A 17,697-nucleotide genomic window follows, 5' to 3' on the forward strand; every position below is an offset into this window, starting at 1 on the left:
ATGCATCCACGAGTTGTGAGCGTTGATCTTCAGTCTCGAGGTATCGACTGTCCTCTCCGCTCCTTGGCCATCTTGGCAGGATAGTCTCCCCCGCAAAGATGCGCCGCCCTGCTGGTCGAACAGCACCAGTGATCTGCATCGATGACATATCTTCGCAAGTCGTGGAGTTCAGTATCAGATACGACGGCTTCCTGTGATACACAGTAGCAATACTAATGTCTGCAATGCAACATTGTGCTGCGCGGGGGCCCTGCCGGAGCTCAGTAGCCAACAAGCAGGTTATGCAACGGCACAACCTCATGGCGACTTGATCAGTGTTTCAAGACCGGACTGCATTGCAGAGATCTAATGACCTCGCACATCATTAGAGATCGCAGATCAAGCACGGTGGTCAAGTCATGGTAAACTTCTCGTGAGCATGCAAAGGCATCGTCTTCACAGATTGAGTGCGTCTTGTTCCTCACCTCTTCAATCTTCACCCGACAAAGACAACGAAACTCCGTCATCAGAAGTCACTGTATCCTCCTGATGCAAGGATGGAAGAACAGTGAGGAAACAGTTCTGATAGCTACAATAAGGCGTGGTCAAGCTTCGCGGTCTTGGCGCAGCTGCCCCTCCTGACAACTGCCATGGCGCGGTCTTAGACTACTCACATGGTCGCCAAGTAATAGTGGTTGGATGCAAGAAACCATCGTGTACACACGACGACACGATCAAACGCTTTGCTGGATCGGACCTTTCTCCCCGGTTGGCGGTCCTCTGGCTGGTTGGATGTGGTCGCCGTTGCTGGATGGTGGTGGAATATATTCCGCGTTATATAAGCCGGCAACTATGTCCCTCGGACTTCGACTCATCTATTGAACACATCTTTGGTAACGAACATCGGCGACCCCAACAATCATGGCTGCCACCAGCACCCTCGACAAACCTCGTCCCTTGCCGACCACGGTCCCGCAGCACCTCGCGAGAAGTGCTGAATCTTGGCATGGGACTATCGCGCCGGACGGCCCCTTCACGCCGCAGAAGGACCGCTATCATCTCTACATTGGCCTATTCTGTCCGTTCGCGCACCGGGCGAACATCGTTCGACACCTGTTCAAGCTGCAGGACGTGCTGCCATTGTCGGTAGTCAGGCCGTACCCGAAAGGGGATGATAGTGGTTGGCCTGGTTGGCGATTCCCAAAAACGGCTGACGAGTACCCCAATGCCACAGTCGACCATATCTTTGGGAGTGAGTACTTGCATGAAATATACTTCAAAGCCGATCCGAAATACAAGGGGCGTTACTCGGTACCGGCGCTATGGGACAAGAAAACCAATACCATGGTGAACAATGAGAGCGCCGAGATGATGCGGTGGCTGCAAAAGGCATACGATGGAGTTATAGACACGGGCAGGGAAGCCATGGCACTGTATCCGCAACATCTTCGAGGTGTGATCGACGAAGTCAGCGAGTGGATGCAACGTGACTTGAACGGCGGTGTGTACAAGGCGGGGTTTGCGGAAACGCAGGAGGATTATGATAAAAATGTTCTCCCGGTGTTTGCCGCAATGAATCGAGTGGAGAAGATGCTGTTCGCAAATGGCGGACCGTTTCTGCTGGGCAAGGCTCTGACGGAGCTGGATGTGAGGGCATACTGCACGTTAGTGCGCTTCGACCCAGTCTACGGTAAGCTATTCTCGATCCGTGGGGTGGAAAGGTGGCTAAGAACTTGCAGTCCAGCATTTCAAGGTGAACTTGGGAACCGTCAGACATGACTATCCTCAGATCAACAACTGGTTGAAGATGCTCTACGAAAGCATCCCCGGTTTCAAGGAGACGACAAACTTCAAGCATATCAAGGAAAACTACACCAAAAGTCACAGCGGCATCAACCCCAAGGCAATTACGCCTATGGGACCGTATCCGGATGTCGAAGACGGCTGGGAAGCCGACGTTCAGAAGGTCAAGGTCGGGGGCGTTATGATGAAGGAGGTCTTGGAGCTGGAGAAGAAGCTGTCTGGAGGATTTGTCAACAGCTGACAGAGATTCGGTACCATCACTGTTGCGATTCATAGCATCGATATCTGTGATCAGGCCCTGAGAATAAGTGTTGGGGTTTGTCAGCAACTCAGGAACAGGTGGGTGTCGAGTTCCAGGCAGAAGCGTTCTCTGCTCAGATTTGATACAACCAGGTCCCTGATGCAACAAGTGTCGTAAACAACTCTGCTCATAAAATCCCTGCCGCGGCGACCTCTGATCTCCAAGTACCCACTGTTCGTGCCAGACTATTCTCCGAGATCATCGTAGGTAATCGAGCTTACGCAGATTGCTCGGCGGACGGCCGAGATAGGAGGTGGTATGTTCTAGAGCGCTGTACAATTACACATAGCAGCCAGCATCTTCTCACCATGGAGCAGACTGCTATACAGCGATGTGGGCACTGGATGGGAGCGCTGACCAGGCGCTTGTCGCCGAGATGGCCCAACAGGAGGACGGCGGCAAATAATGCTCCTTATCGTTGTAGCGAAATGTCGCATGCTCGGCTAAGCTTCCAAAGAGGGATAGCGTGGTACCCCGGAGATTGGATTCTGCTTGACGACTCCAGTTGTCCTTTTCTCCTGCTCACCCCCTCCGGACCCTCTCATCTTTTGGCGCCCACTGCTGCCGCGTTCTTTCGATCGCTGCAGCCCCTGGAGATCTCCCGGTCAAGCCCGCAAGAAATACTGGCTAAGCCTCCCAACCCTATCGCCCTTCGTCGTCGTCAGCTGTCGCCCTCCGCAAGATGTCTTTCTCCTGAGGCCCTACGGTGCAACTGGCGCCCGCACATGCAGTACCATCATCCAATGGAGCGTTGGTCCATAATGACTTGCTGCTCCGTGATTGTGCGACTCCGAGAAGGACAAGGACCTTGATACGAGTAGATCTCCAACGTCGCAGCGCATGCCTCCAGCGTTGTGGATTCCATTTTGCCTCCATAACGTTCCAGCCCGATCCGGCCAAGGATGGCAAAGTCGACACTTCTGCTCTAGTGCTTCGACTAAGATTGGCCAGACAATCGTTCAGTGGCTTGTTGTGGCAGTGAGCTAACCTTGCTGTGGTTAGCATATCTCACCTTAAATGACGCCCGGGGCGTTGTTCCCGCTGGTGCAGACGCCCCTTCAAAGGGCTTGCCGCTCTGGCACGAGCCGTACTGCCGCTTGTATGCCAACATACATCTACTGGGCTCTTAGCATATCCAGTGTTCAGAGCCACGAAGCACCGTCAAACCATGTCGAAGAGCCTTGGGTAACCTAAGCGATCCGAGGAATGCAGCAATTGCATCCTATAGACCGCCACTGCTGGTGAGCATGAGAAGAGCATAGTTAAAGTGGATGGACTCGGCGCTAACAAGCAAGTGATCGACACATGCTTCCCATCAAGCTCAGGCCCACCGGGCTCCAAGACTCATCTCCCTGTTCCGACCAAACAAAACCCTTGTTCGGGCAGCTCGCTTGTCTACTTCAGCATGCTACCGTTGTTTCTTCAAGGCTCTCATTGTTATCCTGACCTGATATTGCTGCCTCCAAGCGAGATACACACTACCCCCTCTAGTGGACGCTGAGCCGGCCCACAGTCCTCATCGTCTTTCCAATTCCTCCAACATTCCTTTAGCACTGCCGGTCCTTACTTTCTACAGCCGACGTTGAGTCCATGCGATACATTGCACCTGCGTTTGGGGAAGCTTGGGAAGAAGTCTGTTGTTGGAGCTTCAGAAAGTCGCTCGCTGAAAGATGATGGCCACGACCTCGCAGACCACCAACACCTCCGCGACAGTCACATGCTCCAACTGCCATAGGGACATCGACATTGGTCTCATCGCAGAACATACTTGCTCCGGACCTCTGCCCTCTACGCACAACTATGGACTCCAATATCCAAATCCTGGCGTACCTCAGATCCGCCCTCCACCGAGTCCCGCAGGGTCGATACGAAGCTTGCCCCAGCGCGGCGCTTCTCTGTACTTGAAGCCAGGTCGCCCTGTTCTGCCGAAGATTGATCCATCGTTCGCATGTAAGTATCTTTGGCGAAAGCTTCAGCACGCATTGGTGAAGCCGATCAATGACTGACACACCATAGGGCAAAGCGGCGAATTGACACCCGCAAGCAGTGGCCATAGTTCTCTCTTGGCCTCACCCGTAAGCACAGGATCGAGTCGAAGATCACCCTCGAGACCCCGGAAACCCTCTAGCGTGCTACGACCTCCTTCACCGGAATTGATCAGCCAGGACTGCGCCTTTCCGCCTTTCCCTGGGATGAGCGCCCCAAAGCAGAAGAGCTCGAGCAAGGACCGAGCACCAAAGTCCAGGAAAGAGGCGGGGAAAAGCCGGATAGCTCCATCTACAACAAGCAGTTCCAGGTCATCAAGACAAGTGCCCTTCAGCCATAGTAGAACAACTTCCGCAAACAGCGCAGTCTCAGCGGTGTCACGAGGGCGAACGAAACCCATCACTGTCGAGGAGCAGCAATCGCGCCCGATTACAGCTCCAGAGGGACCTGCCCCTACCTTCGGGGCACAGCATCCAACAGGTGCCATTCCTCCGTTGCCAAACGTCGTCAACGTACCATCGCCTCTGATACGTGCCGAAACGACTCCCGCCCCGTTGCGACCGAACGACGTCCAGCCGCCTCTGACACGCCAGGTGACCTTTGACAATATTCTACAGTCCCCGGATGACTCGACTGGAAACACAGTCCACAGCGCCGAGCTTGCTGCATTCGGAGGTCAGTCCCGTTCATTCCAGCGGCCTCCATCCGTAAGGGAGCCAGCATACAAGTCGAAGCGCCCACCCCCTATTGCTAGCAACCTTACCTTGCCCAACAATCCCCAACAATCGAAATCGCCCTCCCCTTCATCGTCCCGAAGCTTGGGACGAACATTGACGCAAAAGCTTTTTGGGCGCCGACCGTCGAATGGTCGTCGTTCTATGGTAAGGGCTGCTCTGAGTGACGAACCCGAACCGATCCCAGTCCCTCCAATGCCTTCATCAGTTCCTTCATCAGCAGTGGAACCTCCGACCCGGCCGAGTCGCTCCCCAGAACCACTTTCTGCGCCGCCATTTGCACCTCCACCACGACCTTCCCGGTCTCCCGAACCGGCCTTGATTCCCAGCGTTTCGAGTTCTGGACCGCTGTCGCCACCCGAGATTATCTCAGAGGAGGCTGAACAAGCCCGAAAAGCATCACTTGCTGCTCTGGGCGGGGAGGATACGAAGGACAGTGCCGCCCGTTCATCGGACCCTGACGTGGAAGAGCCGAAAACGCAGTCCGAGGCCAAAGGGCCGCAGCAGCAATTTGACTTCAACCTGGGCTCGCCTGGCGAGACTGATGGACCTGCACCTCCAGTCTTAGCAAGTGCCGCGCCGACTTCGAAAAAGCCAACGGAGCCAGCAAGGAACCAGCAGGGGGAGGAGAACGCAGGGATAAAGCGAGCATCTCTAGACTCAGTGTCCTCGTACGGATCAATTGGATTTACCGAAAGGACTTTTAGTTCAAGGTCCAGTCCGCCGCCACCCGAAGAATCACGAAAAGTATCGGACGCTGGACCAAAAGTCGATATGGAAGAGAGCATGCTCGAGATGCCTGCGCCTCTACGACCCCGGATAGCCGAAGCAGCTGCAGATTCACCGACAGACCCACTCTATTCAGACGGGCTTCTGTCCCCAATCCTGAATAATGACAAGGACAGAACTTCGGCGGACTCTTCGATCGATGCACAGGTTGTGCCACCGACCAACAATGACAAGACCTTGTCTTCAGATCATGAGGATTCGGCAGTACCCGCGCCATTATTTCGGCCACGTAAAAGCTCGCTGGCTAGCAGCAATGCACCGCTCTTCCAGCGACCTGCCGCACTGGAGGAGCCTGTGCCGAGCCCTCGATTCGACCTGAGCAACCCAGCAGATATCGCCCCGCCTGCACTTAGGCCACGCAAGGACTCGATGGCCAGCGTTGGAGGGCGTCGTGCCGGATCTAAAGGGACTTGTCGGGGCTGTTCGCAACCGATACTGGCTATGCAGAAATCCGTATCGAGTGCGGATGGGCGGCTTAGTGGCAAATACCACAAGGAATGCTTTGTGTGCCGGACGTGCAAAGAACCTTTTGCCACGGCGGAATTTTACGTCCACGATGATCACCCATATTGCGGGCACCACTATCACAAGATGTGCGATTCGCTGTGCGCCACGTGCGGCAAAGGCATCGAGGGACTGTATATGGAGACGGCTAACGTAGCTGGGCGAGGCAAGGAGAAACACCACCCAGCGTGTTTGAAGTGTGCAACATGTCGAGTGCAATTGACGAATGATTACTTTGAGTTGTCGGGGAAGGTGTACTGCGAAAGGGATGCGTTCCGGCTGGCGAGCCACCCCCGGGTACACAGCAGAGGACCAGCACGACCGAGTCCGCTTGTACGCGAGTACATCAGGAGCGGCGACCCAGGAGCGATCAAGGGAAGCAATTTTCCAGAGCGTCGAACCAACCGACCAAGGCTGGACGTTCGATAAATCAAGGCCGGTTTATTCGATTTCATGTGTTTTCGATTCATCAACAACAATGCAATTCAGCACTCACAGCGACGGAGTCAGCGAGTTATTAGACTATTTGAGATGGCATTTACAGCATGACGATTGAATGAGATCAAGCGGGCGAGTTTGGAAGAATGGTGTGATACAGCAGATTTGATTCGAGGTACAGGCTACTACTCTCCTTTGGACAGCCTTTGACGGGGCCATCAACATGGCAGCAAGGGTGCAGATTAGCCTGAGAAGCCGTGGCCGGTAAGATCGAGCCCTGCAGATAGCGGTGCATAATGGCATAATCTAATTCGACCGAAAAGACGGCGCCGTGCACATCTCAAGACTAAAGGTGCTCATGCATCCAAGCCTCGGGTGTGACCTGGCCCAAGGCTCACCGCATATCTTGGTCGATCTTACAATTCCCGGCCCCATTCGTTGTCTCGTTGACTTTGCACTCTCCTTGTTGTGCTGCAGTATGAGATAGCAACAGATCCCAGATACGGGACCTTGTCTGACCACAGGCGATCACGGACTTGATTTCCGCGGGGGTCTGTGTCGCGCTGGGAGGGGCAGCAGAGGGGCAGCAGGGCCGAGACCGGCACCGTCCCCTTTGTACCTCGCTGCGCGTAGCTTAAGGACCAACACATTCGTATTGTGGACTCCAGGCAGCTATCTTCAAGCTAAACGACTCCCACGCCGAGAACTGGAGTGGTGGGCGCGTGACCTGGCACCAATCTAGGACACATACGTTGGGCGTGGACTCCATGACAGAAGAAAACATGTCGGAGGCCACGAGAGATTGCGCCAGCCATTGGACTTCAGAGTGCACATGTTTCCAACATTAATGCACAATCTATGGCTAGCTTAGAGCGCTCCCGCTGAAGCGAACAAAGTCATTCTCTGGCCTTGACTCGCGTCGGGAGCAGTGGAAGGCCGCGGCTGACATTAGTCAAGTCCTACAGGAAATATTTCAATCCCACATCCCTCCGCCGTGTTTTCATGTTTCTCTCCTACCAGCATCTTGCATCGTACACATCATATCGCAAACCAATTCACTGCTGATCTTGCCAACCAGCCAGGGCTACGGCCTCCCTATCAAGATTTCACAAAGGGCTCACTTCCGAGTGACCCGTTCAATCAGTCAAGACGTTTTCTAACTTGCTGCCATCGTAAGTCTCGCCCACCCAGACCAGCTCTTTACCGCCTCATGCGGCCGGCCGTCGACAACATCAACGTTGTTCTGGCTCCGTTCGCAAACCTTCTGAGACCCGTCCCGTTCAGTAGACGACGACGCTGCCGCTTCCGCAACCCCCTACTGACATGTCACCCTCTCAGGTTACATAACCCGTTCAAGGGTGCCCGTCGCTCTGCCGCTCGTGGAGGGGATTCGGGCTCAGCCAAAACTCGATAAAGATCCACTTACACCAATAGCCCGATTAACCACTACTTTCAATTTCTGTCAATAGAATTCACCCGTCACTCAAGATGGCCCCTCACGCGGAACAGAGCGACGGCCACATGAACGGGTTTGGTACCAATGGAACTGCAACGCCCGCTGAATACATTGACCCCAAGCAGGAACTTTTCGTCGTGAACTCCCCAGACGTTCAGTACTCCGGCGAGCAAATCCAGTCAAAGTACGTCTACCGAACGACTGCCGTGTCCAAGTCCGGCAATAGCTATGTGGCCACTCCCAAGGAGACCAAATACGACTTCAAGGTCGACCGCAAGGTTGGCAAGGTCGGTGTCATGCTTGTCGGCTTGGGTGGCAACAACGGCACCACGGTCACGGCTGGAATTCTCGCCAACAAGCGTGGCTTGGTTTTCGACACCAAGGAAGGTCCTCGGGCATCCAACTACTACGGCTCGCTCGTCATGGGCTCAACCATGAAGCTCGGCACAGATGCACAAACTGGTGAAGAGATTAACATCCCCTTCCACAATGTTTTGCCCATGGTCCACCCCAACGATCTGGTCGTTGGCGGCTGGGATATCTCAAGCATGAATTTGGCCGAAGCAATGGATCGCGCCCAGGTCTTGGAGCCCGATCTGAAACGGCAAGTCCGGAAGGAGATGGCTGCGATCACGCCTTTGAAGAGCATCTACTATCCGGATTTCATCGCGGCAAATCAGGAGGATCGCGCCGACCACGTGGTTGAGGGCTCCAAGGCCTGCAATGCCCACGTCGAACACTTGCGCCAGGATATCAGGTAAGCTTACCCTTGGCCGCGTGCATCAGTGGTCACCTGACGTAGTACCAGGAACTTCAAGAGTGCCAACAACCTCGACAAAGTCATCGTGCTCTGGACAGCGAACACTGAGCGTTACGCCGACGTCGTCCCTGGCGTGAACGACACAGCTGACAATCTGCTTAAGGCCATTGAGCAAGGCCATGAGGAGATCTCGCCGTCGACTGTGTTCGCCGTCGCTTGCATCCTTGAGGGTACCCCCTTCATCAATGGCTCGCCTCAGAATACCTTTGTTCCAGGTGCGGTCCACCTCGCTGAGAAGCACAACGCCTACATCGGTGGTGACGACTTCAAGTCCGGCCAGACCAAGATGAAGTCGGCACTGGTCGACTTCTTGATCAATGCCGGCATCAAGCTCACCTCGATTGCCAGCTACAACCATCTCGGTAACAATGACGGCAAGAACTTGAGTTCACAGAAGCAATTCCGATCCAAGGAAATCTCCAAGTCCAATGTCGTGGATGACATGGTCGCTGCCAACTCCGTCTTGTACAAGAAGGATGAGCATCCAGATCACACCGTTGTCATCAAGTACATGCCTGCCGTGGGCGACAACAAGCGTGCGCTCGACGAGTACTATGCTGAAATCTTCATGGGTGGCCATCAGACCATCAGCATCTTCAACGTCTGCGAGGACTCACTGCTCGCCTCGCCGTTGATCATCGACCTCGTCATCCTAGCTGAGATGTTCACTCGCATCCAATGGAAGGCAGACACTGAGTCGGACTTCAAGAACTTCCACTCGGTGCTGAGCGTTCTGAGCTACATGCTCAAGGTAAGCATCAACATATCCCTCCTCGCACCATCCGTCTGCTAACGAATTCCAGGCCCCTCTCACACCTCCCGGCACCCCAGTCGTGAACGCCCTGGCCAAGCAACGCAACTGCCTGACCAACATCTTCCGTGCCTGTGTGGGTCTGCAGCCCGAGTCCGACATGACTCTCGAGCACAAACTGTTTCCTGCAATGACCAAGTCCAAGGTTATTGTATAGTTTGAGCTCTTTGCATCATGTTGACACGAGGTGACGGCCGCCGCGAGATACCATCTCTTTTTGCCCGTCGGCATAGAGTGCACAGAAGCCTTGTTTTTTCAGTATTTGCTTGGGGTACAGAATGTCAGGTCCAACTATCGTCGCTCTTTTACAATCAGACATAGAAGAAGTGGTGTGGCGGATGTGAGGGCAGGTTGGCTCATACCGAGGTAGCTAATAATAAGCTGTTCAATTCACGAATATGATTACTCGAAGATGTTGGTCGGTGTGAGACTCCCCATTGCTTCGCTGCTTCCGGCTTCTGGCAGTCTTGCCCCTTAACTAACCTCAGATTTGGTTCACTTCTGTATTACCTGCTGAAGCTTGGCACGATACGTCTGATGCGCAGTTGCAGTTGCATCTCAGTCTTCAGCTTAAGACCCCGAGTTTAACAGTTCGGTGCCGGTGAGATCATGGCCTCGGAGGACAGAATCAAGGGCACTCGCGTGACAGGCGTGATCCTTCGGAAGTGGGACGGCAACGCCAATGCTGCCGGATCACAATCCACCTTCACCAAGTGCCAACATCTGGAGCTTCTGACTCCGAAGAACTCGCGAATCTTGGTGAAGAGTCTTCAATTCGGTGTCAGGCTATCGCTCACAGTGCTCCACAGATCTCGCTCCGATCTCTGAACCTCAATTACCACCTGCGACTCGGGGACAGGATCTCGCTCCACATCCCAGCTTTGCGCCCTCTATATCAGCTCCCATCTATCCCTGACGATGTCCTTGCCACCACCGCATCGCGGACTGGTGCCGCCTGCTTTCCTGAGAAAGATGGAAACCCAGCCTTCCAGGTCGTCACACCGTACAATGTCATCGTGCCTAACGAGATAATGGTAAAATATCAAGAGCAAAGGCGAGGAATTCGACCGCAGATGACCTTCAAACTTCTTGCAGATCAGATCGTACTTCAACAAGCCGGCACTCATCTGATGTATTTGTCTGGCATCCTCACGAAAATCCGCCTCGTCGACACCTGGCAGAGGCAGCAGCTGTATTGCATGCCATGCGAGTGCGGGAATGTTGTCTTTGCCAACACCCTGATACATTCCTGTACTGCATGTCAAGCTGGCAAAGCATTGGAGCTCAGACCCAATCCCCAGATCATCGCGGGCATCGCAGATGAGACGGGTAGTCTTCACGCGGAGCACAACTTCCTTGTGGCAGACCAGGTGTGGGAAAAGCTACTTGGGGGTTCTCTGGCTGTCGTTGATGAGCACTGGCTGCGCCAACGCGAGGAAGAGCTTTTGTACCACAGACTAACGTGGATTTTCATGTGGCTGGGCAGGTGGGGAGGTGGAAGACTCGTGCTGGTCGACGTGGTCAATTGAGGGGACGCTAGTGGTCCGGAGGACTGCGGGCTTCTCGAAGCCTGTCGAGCTGTCTCGAGTCCGACAACCCCGGGCCCGAACTAAGCCTCCATGCATGCAGATGTATTTTGGGTGCAACAAGTGCACCTGCAGCCTTTCCGCTCCGAGCAGCGAGAAGCTTCGAAACCGTCGCGCCCTACACAATCCACTTCTCTCGCTCGAACGGTATGCTGCATCGGCTTGTCGGCAGTCGCAACCCAGTGGTGTCCGATCAAGGTGACGTAAGGCGTCAGCACAGACCGTGAATCGCAAAAGGCTTGCTGTCATCCTCGCGTTCCTTCGATCGAGCGGACTTGTCTAAGGACCACGCCTTACCCGAGCCAGAACACTAAGAGGGCGTTATCAACCGCCTATCAACCTAGCCTGCGGGGCAAGGCGTTCAAAGGATGGGGGCGTGGAGTCCTGAAGTCTGGGCGTTCCTGCATGCTGCACAGCTCTAACTTCACGTTGACCGAATCGGCAGTCGAATTGGCTCGTGTAGCTTCTGATGATCCTAGCCAAGACAAGAGCTTGCCCCAGAACCGAAGGTGTAAGCACTGCAATTGTCTTGTTTTTCTTTTCCCGCATCTCTAGCTCGGTCGGGAAGACAGCTGACAAGCGAAGAGCAGTGCCTGGTCAAGCAGATATTCCATCGTTGCGCGCACACGTGGGACGAAGCGATGGTCCGCCTGCTACCTGCATGCAAGCAGGGTTCTTCGAGTAGGTGACATAGCTCGTTGCGCTAACCAGACGGCTGTTCAGGTTGGGGGTTGAAGCTGCGCCCATAAATATTTCAAGAGGTAGGACCTGCTCCCTGATTTTGAAGTTGTGAGCTCCAGTGGTGCCCTATACAGCTTCATTTTCGTAGCCTCAGAGCTCCGTCGCGGTCATACAGTATGGTGTCTGCTATCTCCAAGCTCGCTGCAGCTGCAGCCGTGTTGAACACCGTCAATGCTGTCCCACTTGCAGGCCGCAGCAGCGGCAAGTTCGGCGACAATCATACTCCCCTCGAAGCTCCTACGCCTGAGGCTGAGTACTTTGTCTCATACGGACCTCGTCCCTACTACCTGATCAACAACATGACCGAGTCCCCACTCAAGCAGAAGCTTCAAAGCTGTGAGAACGGGCCGTTCGAGATCACTGCCTTCAGCATTGCCCACCGTGGTGGTGCGGACCTGCAGATTCCTGAGGAGACAGTCCAGTCGTCGGTGGCTGGTGCGAGAATGGGCGCTGGCATCAACGAGTGTGATGTTGCGTTCACCTCGGACCTCAAGCTTGTCTGCCGCCATGACCAGTGCGACCTGCACACCACGACCGACATCATGAACAGACCAGAGCTGCGGGAAAAGTGCACCACACCATTCACGCCCGCTAACGAGACTGCGGATGCTTCAGCTCTTTGCTGTACCAGCGACATCACGCTGGACGAGTTCTTGGGTCTCTGCAGCAAGATGGATGGCTTCAATGCTAGTGTAAGTTGCACCGGCCTTTCTGGTTCCTAGATGTTAACCTTGACATCAGGCCACGACTCCCGAAGACTTCACCGACGGCGGCATTCAGCCCTGGCGTACAACGCTCTACGACACGTGCGGCACCGTCATGACGCTTGAGTCCTACATCGACCTGACAAACTCTTTCCCGGGCTACCGCAACTTCACGCCGGAGCTCAAGACGCCTCCTGCAGCAGTCTCTATGCCCTTCAACGGCTACACTCAAGCGCAGTTTGCCCGCGACATGGTCGATACTTTCACCAACAAGGGCATCAGCCCTTACCGCGTCTTCCCTCAGTCCTTCCTGCCCGACGACGTCTACCTATGGATCGAAGAATACCCCGACAGCTTCGGCCCACAGGCCGTTTACCTCGACGAAGAAGGCGACGATCCAGCGGACTTCCCTGCCGCGGTAGCCCGCCTGCCCGAGCTGAAGGCGCGCGGCGTCAACATCATCGCTCCTCCCATCAACTACCTCTTCATCGCCACTGGCGAGGACAATCAGACCATCGCGCCCTCGAGCTACGCGCTGACGGCCAAGCAAGCCGGCCTGGACATCGTGGCCTGGACGGCAGAGCGCTCCGGGCCCCTCACAGACGTGCGCTCCTCCGAGGACTACTACTTCAGCACGTTTGCTGACGCGGTCCACACCGACGGCCAATTCTACGAGCTCATCGACATGCTGGCGCAGGAGGTGGGCATTGTGGGGCTCTTCAGTGACTGGAGCTCGAGCGTGAGTTACTATGGCAGTTGCATGGGCTTGAAGGGGACGTATGGTGAGAAGTACCACTCGGCGGAGTGGAAGGGTCAGAATAAGGCGTAGGCGAGTACTTCAGGTGTTGGTACGTAGATGACTATTGCAAGAGAGTAATGTCTAGATTACGATGACGGTGTGTGGGAGAGAGTCAATGATATAATGCAACTGCGCAGCCGCAGCGCTAGAGTCGAAGACACAATGAAGAGCTTCATCTTTCGTCTACTCAACCCGTATCTTTGGACCATGACATCGTGTCGTGTCTGGAATAATGGCTAGTGTAGTACCTAGAGCGGTACCTGGAGGGCACCTATAATCCCCCAGCTCCCACTGAGCGCCGCCCTCGTTACTTGAAGTGCTCTAAGAAACTTCTCCAATTTTGGCGGGATCCATCACGCCCGCCCCTGCGGTGCCGAAGGCCGGGGCTTGCCAAATCGAGTAGGGCCACTGCAAAGACCACACCTCGCGCCTGTACAGCTGCCTTGCCGCACCACAACGACAGCACGACACAGCACTGCGCGTCCACCCTCTCCCCTCGTCGTCAGCGGCGCCGACTTCTCTACGCCTACAGCTATGCGACGCCCACCCGCCGCTGCGCCGCAATATCTGTAGTGGGAGACCCGATCCATCCATACCCTACCACCCTTCTTTCGTTACCTCGGATCGCCTCGGCGCTTTGCTTTCCCTTGGCTCAACCTTGCCTCCTGGAAAATGACGCGCCGCAAGCGCACCCCCCCTCCATCCCCGCGTCCCTCTCGCGCCTTCCAGATCCCCGCCTCGCTGCAGCAGCTCAGCGCCCTCAGCGCCAGCCTGGCACGCCGCGCCGAACCATCGGGTGAACAGCGGAATAGCGAAGTGGTGCGGCAGGCGCAGGCGCTCACGGGCGGAGAGCCCTCGCGGGATAAGGGCCATAGTCAGCAGGGCCAGGAGAGTCGCAGGCAGACACCGAAGAACAGGGGCCTGCGTTGGAAGTTCGAGCAGCAAGGGTTTCCCGAGGACCAGAAATGGTTGCCGTCCAGTCAGAATGCGAGAAGTGCAGGGCACGCGACGTTTTTGCAGAGACGGGCTTTGGAGGCGCAGGCTGGGACGGGCAGTAATGGTGCTGGTGGCAGGGTGGAGGCTGTGAATGCCGCGACTGGTGCGGGCTCTACCGGGGACTCAGTGGGCGTGTCGGGATCCAACCCTCAGGCGATGTCAACGTTGAAGGTGCGGCTGGATGGAAGGATGACTGTGAATCCAGAAAAAGCCGTGAGGGGCGTCATAGGTGTTGGTGTTGGGGGCAGCGGTAGTGGGGACAGCGAGCCTGGACCTTCGAAGAAGAGGAAGATCGAGTTCGTTGAGCTTCAGCGACGGAATTTCTCAGACACTCAGTCTCGGGTCAGGCCAACTCCTACCAAGCCCGCATCGAAGGTGTATGACAAGGAAGTCGAGGCGAGGCGGCAGATGATTATGGCACGATTACGGGAGCAAGGGAGCCCAGCAGTAGGAGAGGAGCAAAGGCCACGTTCGGCGACAGGGCTAAACATGATTGATCCTGCGTTGGGTGGGCAGCCGAGACGGAGCCCTGATGATGGGAGCCAACATAACGCGCTCAGCCTCAGCAGCGATCAGGCACGGATTGCGGCCTTGATTGCAGAAAAGCGGAGAATAAATGAAGCGAGTGGGCAAATGCAACGCCTACTCGAGCTGAGGAAGGAGCACCAGCGAAAGCTGGGAGACGGAGCAAGCAATGGTACGATGGCGCCGAATGCTTCCTCGCCAGCTGGAATCGTACAACAGAGTGGTGGGCCGGTTTTGGCGCCGCGGTTCTCATTTTCCCATGTACCGCCCAGACCGGCGGCACTGCCACCGCTCCCGCCGTTCCCAGGATCAGTGGACGTGCTTGGACGTGCACAAGACCCGGGAGAATCGGACGAGGATGCGCCTGGTGAGGAGGATACACCAGTGGAGAGGCAGCCCGCGCCCGATCACATGTCAACCTTGAACACGGATCCAGGAGACCTACGCGCCTTGTTCTCTACACCGATCTTGTCTCCACGGCCGCCGCTGCTGGGTAGGAACCCCGGAGACGATGCTTATCGGGAACGGCATGCGGTCGAAGAAGGCGTCGAGCCTGAGTCGCCTTCAGCACAGCTGCTTATGGCGCTGGCTAATGCGACGCCGCCACCGCAGGGTTTCTATACACCGATCATTAGCGGTGCGTCCGCCCACCGCGCTCCGTAAACTCAGGTGTAGACGCAGGGCATTGCTCTACTAGAACTTGCAGAGCCTGGTATCAACTCCTCGATACGTTTCGAAACACGACGGATCGATTGCATGAGATGGAAGGTGCTTCAAAATTGAAGTCGGATTCAAGGCATACATTCTTCATTGGCCGAAAATCTCGGCTTTGATTTAGGGTTCATTAAACAAGGCATCGAGGCCTGGGGCTACGCCTTGTGATCCACTGACATGCCATGTATCTCAGAAGGCACCTTGCCATTGGAAGCGCAATGCATACGATCGCACAATAACACGATGCCCAAGGACTCTGAACCAGTCCTGGCGTCGTTATTGGCATATCCTTTGAAGCTGACGTCGTGCTGCAGGTTCCGCGGCTGCGCCACAGGTTGGCGACCTTGATTGGCCTCAGCACGCGGTGGTCGAGCGAGCCTGACAGCTTAACGGCCTCAAAACTGTGCAGTCTGCAAGACTCGCAGGCACGCTTCCATTCACAACTCCAAAGACCGCACGGCTTGCCACCGTCGGAGCCATGGCTACAACGCAAACATGTCTTGAGACTGCCGCTATTGTGGCTGCAGTCATATTCCTGTCATACGCGGTCAACACCACCGCACCTGGAAAGATAAGCCGGGTTTCTTCCACCTCGCACCATCATTCTATTGCGTCTTTGCGCAATCTTCTGGTGTTGGTCACTTTGGGTCTCCTGCTTGCTACGATGCTACGCTGTGAGAGGTCGCCTACAGTCTTGTACGCTTCTCGGAACGTCGTCACTTCGGACGTCTTCGGCTTTGATACCTGCAGATCAGCTATGGGACACGTTCAGATGCCCCTCCGAAGTTTTGGATGCAAACATAGCTCAACTCAGCTCTGCTTTGTTCGATACTGGCGCTAAGTTCAACGCCATTACCCTCGAACTCGTTCGAAGCCTCGGCCTATCGCATCTGATGGATACTAGTCGACCGATCCCCCTCAAGTCTTTCGCGACATTTGAGACGGCCGAAGGGAGCATAGTCCTAGATGTGACCATAAATGAGGCGTTCCACAGCATGCGTACAGAATTTGTCGTCTGGAACGATCCGCATGGTCTGATGACTCCAGGAAGGTTAGTGCTCGGGTCTCCCACGCTTGCCCTAATATTCTCGGAGCACCTAGAACCGTGGAACGAATTGGTATCAAATCAGTTCGAGCGAAATGTGTTGTTGATGCCAAGGGTTCTTGATCAACACCAACACCTTGGTTAAGCCAAAATCTGCCATATTGACACGAGTAGGGAAGCCATTGTCGGCCCCTACAAGGCAAGATCAAGCTACTCTTTCTGAACTACATGCACTACTATATCTTCCTCCCCGGGGCCGTTCAATACGAGACGGTCAGTTTACAACAGTCGAAAACGAGAAGGTACTTCGCACAGGTCTGCCGGGTATCTTCAATCGACCCGTTGGCCCGCTCTTGTTTGAACGGACGGGCTCGGAAATGTGTTGACTCGATCGTGCCTGTCCTGCGCATTGTGATCTCCTCCGGCAGTTCCTACGTGGCGTTCCAGGCTAGTTGTCCCAGGCTAGTTTTGGCTACATCCCATTGACGTATCTCAAGTATGTGGCATCGCGTTCACAGGGAGCGAGCTCCATCCGCTCCATTGCGGGCGCAGCTCTCGCGTCCTTGACGAGGTCCAGGTACAGAATCTGGTGGTGGATGAGGCTGTGGGCTTCTCAAAAAGGGTTGATTCTGGGGGCTTCCCGCATCTTACTTCAGACTACGGAGCATTTAAATATCCTGACGTTTCTACGGCCACGATAGAGCGAACAGCTAGATGTTGGTGTCTTTCCTTGTAGACGGATTGTGTCGCTGGGTCGGTAGACATGATGGAGTAGGTAGGTGTGTAGTTTACTTAGCCCATGATGCCAAGGAAAACGAATCGCGGTCTTTTGGTGCTCCACATGACGCCTCCAACTTTTGGCTGCGATGCATCGGATCTACAGACAGACGTCTGATTGCCCCGGCGATCGACCTTTGATGTCTCAACCATGTCATTTCTTCTCTAATTACGCGGACCTAGCTCTGA

General features: G+C 55.1%; 6 protein-coding genes across 6 annotated transcripts; all 6 read left to right on the forward strand.

The window, feature by feature from the left end:
* Window positions 1-900: 900 nt before the first annotated feature.
* On the forward strand, window positions 901-2,023 carry HMPREF1541_06331 (uncharacterized protein; the record flags this gene model as incomplete). The annotated part of the gene is made up of 2 exons (XM_008720667.1): window positions 901-1,669; window positions 1,719-2,023. The coding sequence occupies 2 exons, from the start codon at window positions 901-903 to the stop codon at window positions 2,021-2,023; spliced, it is 1,074 nt and encodes a 357-aa protein (XP_008718889.1).
* A 2,252-nt stretch (window positions 2,024-4,275) lies between these two features.
* On the forward strand, window positions 4,276-6,525 carry HMPREF1541_06332 (uncharacterized protein; the record flags this gene model as incomplete). The annotated part of the gene is made up of 1 exon (XM_008720668.1): window positions 4,276-6,525. One exon carries the CDS (start codon window positions 4,276-4,278, stop codon window positions 6,523-6,525), a length of 2,250 nt encoding a protein of 749 aa, XP_008718890.1.
* Window positions 6,526-8,022: 1,497 nt separating this feature from the next.
* On the forward strand, window positions 8,023-9,778 carry HMPREF1541_06333 (uncharacterized protein; the record flags this gene model as incomplete). The annotated part of the gene is made up of 3 exons (XM_008720669.1): window positions 8,023-8,747; window positions 8,799-9,561; window positions 9,614-9,778. 3 exons carry the CDS (start codon window positions 8,023-8,025, stop codon window positions 9,776-9,778), a joined length of 1,653 nt encoding a protein of 550 aa, XP_008718891.1.
* Window positions 9,779-10,230: 452 nt separating this feature from the next.
* HMPREF1541_06334 (uncharacterized protein) lies at window positions 10,231-11,150 on the forward strand (the record flags this gene model as incomplete). The annotated part of the gene is made up of 2 exons (XM_008720670.1): window positions 10,231-10,380; window positions 10,431-11,150. 2 exons carry the CDS (start codon window positions 10,231-10,233, stop codon window positions 11,148-11,150), a joined length of 870 nt encoding a protein of 289 aa, XP_008718892.1.
* A 914-nt stretch (window positions 11,151-12,064) lies between these two features.
* HMPREF1541_06335 (uncharacterized protein) lies at window positions 12,065-13,481 on the forward strand (the record flags this gene model as incomplete). Its single annotated transcript, XM_008720671.1, has 2 exons — window positions 12,065-12,640; window positions 12,690-13,481. 2 exons carry the CDS (start codon window positions 12,065-12,067, stop codon window positions 13,479-13,481), a joined length of 1,368 nt encoding a protein of 455 aa, XP_008718893.1.
* Window positions 13,482-14,123: 642 nt separating this feature from the next.
* HMPREF1541_06336 (uncharacterized protein) lies at window positions 14,124-15,635 on the forward strand (the record flags this gene model as incomplete). Its single annotated transcript, XM_008720672.1, has 1 exon — window positions 14,124-15,635. The coding sequence occupies one exon, from the start codon at window positions 14,124-14,126 to the stop codon at window positions 15,633-15,635; it is 1,512 nt and encodes a 503-aa protein (XP_008718894.1).
* Window positions 15,636-17,697: the final 2,062 nt, after the last annotated feature.

The sequence above is a fragment of the Cyphellophora europaea genome (genome assembly GCF_000365145.1).
Source record: "Cyphellophora europaea CBS 101466 unplaced genomic scaffold supercont1.6, whole genome shotgun sequence".
NCBI classification, from domain to species: domain Eukaryota; kingdom Fungi; phylum Ascomycota; class Eurotiomycetes; order Chaetothyriales; family Cyphellophoraceae; genus Cyphellophora; species Cyphellophora europaea.